Genomic DNA, 1,539 nt, shown 5'->3' on the forward strand with positions numbered 1-1,539 from the left:
TTTGTGTCCACGTCATGATCTAGGTGAGGGATACATTATCATTTCTTCACTGTAAAGGGAATGCTAATAGGTTTGTTAAAGATTTTTTACATGTTAGAAAAGATTTTATACTGGTAGCTAGTATATTGCAATTAATAATGTGTATTTATGCAAATCTAATCTTATTTATCTTTACATACAGGTGTTGGAAAATCATCACTGGTCCATCTTATCTGCCATGGGCAAGCATTAAGCAATTCATCATGGACAATTGGATGTAGCGTTGAAGTTCGTGTCCATGAGTACCGTGAAGGAACCCCAAGTCAGAGGCCTTACTTTGTTGAGCTGTGGGATGTAGGGGGCAGCAATTCACACAAGAATGCAAGACATGTGTTCTACAATCCTGTGCATGGTTAATATCCTCATTGTTTTTTCTGTGTATAATGGCAGTAGTATTTATTTATGATGATACAAGAATGCATTTTTGATTTATGTATAGATTCTGGTTCTAGATGTTTTTCATCATCCCCGGTTTCCAAAGCTTAAATAAAGTTAAAGAAATTCATAATCTATAAGTACCCACAAAAGTATATAAAGGGATTATATCCTTTGCATTATTTCTCTGCCATCCGGGAATGTGTATTTAAACCATTGAATGCATCATAAAATTTGCTGTGAAATGCAGTTTTTTCATGTAAAGCAAATGGAATATTGGTGTTTAATGATCTTTGACTCATTTTATCAGTGGTGGATATAAATTTCCTCTTTCCAAGTACAAGAATCAAGAAAAGAAAAAGTTTATATTCAATATCCAAAGGGATATTTTAGTGTCATAGCACAATTTTTTGACAACCAGAATTACATTCCATGAACAGGATTAGTAGTTTGCTGTCCTAAGTAATAGAAGATTAATAGTCTGCTTACTGTAAGTGTAGTGTTGAATATTACCAGATATTGTTCTCAACATATAACAGAATAACTAGGAACCAGCATGTGAATTATATAACCTCAACACATATTTCCTAGACACATGACTCAATACCTGGGAACATCCAATGGAAACTTGTCCAACCTAACCCTCAAGCTAAGCCAATCATTCCATTCTGCAGGCATCATCCTGGTCCATGACTTGACCAACCGCAAGTCACAGCTGAACCTCCGTCGCTGGCTTTCGGAGGTCCTCATCAAGGAGGGTGGCGGAACCAAGGCACGAACTCCGCTGGTTGAGGAGTTTGATGCAGAACAGTTCGGGGGGTTTGCTCAGGTATATGGTGTGAAAAAGGTAGCTATTCTATGCTCATTTTTTTCCCGGTTTTCTCTCTCTTATCTCGCCCTCCTGGGAGCCTGGGGTATATGTATGTCTACGAGGGGTAAGCTTGAATTTTGTAGGTGGCTGTTGTTGTTTTGCTTTTCATTAGTGTGTTTTACTCTTGTTAAGTGTTTAGATTTTTTTATTTATTGTATACTAATGTAAGCTTATTGCTATTATGTATATTTGATAATGTTTTTTAGATTGATTTCCTTAGTATAACTGTGTTGAAATAAAAAATAATGAAGCTA

The 1,539-nt window shown here is 36.1% G+C and overlaps 1 protein-coding gene across 2 annotated transcripts in view; it reads left to right on the forward strand.

Annotated features, from left to right (window-relative positions):
• Nucleotides 1–1,539, forward strand: part of LOC119586435 (rab-like protein 3) — a 9,644-nt gene that overhangs the window by 1,946 nt on the left and 6,159 nt on the right. The window contains exons 2-3 of one of the 2 annotated variants that reach the window (XM_037935162.1): nucleotides 182–391; nucleotides 1,089–1,261. In XM_037935162.1, the coding sequence (XP_037791090.1) occupies nucleotides 182–391; nucleotides 1,089–1,261 (383 nt within the window). The remainder of the gene's footprint in view (nucleotides 1–181; nucleotides 392–1,088; nucleotides 1,262–1,539) is intronic. The other variant, XM_037935163.1, reaches the window with a different exon arrangement.

The sequence above is a fragment of the Penaeus monodon genome, chromosome 21, assembly GCF_015228065.2.
Source record: "Penaeus monodon isolate SGIC_2016 chromosome 21, NSTDA_Pmon_1, whole genome shotgun sequence".
Classification (NCBI taxonomy): domain Eukaryota; kingdom Metazoa; phylum Arthropoda; class Malacostraca; order Decapoda; family Penaeidae; genus Penaeus; species Penaeus monodon.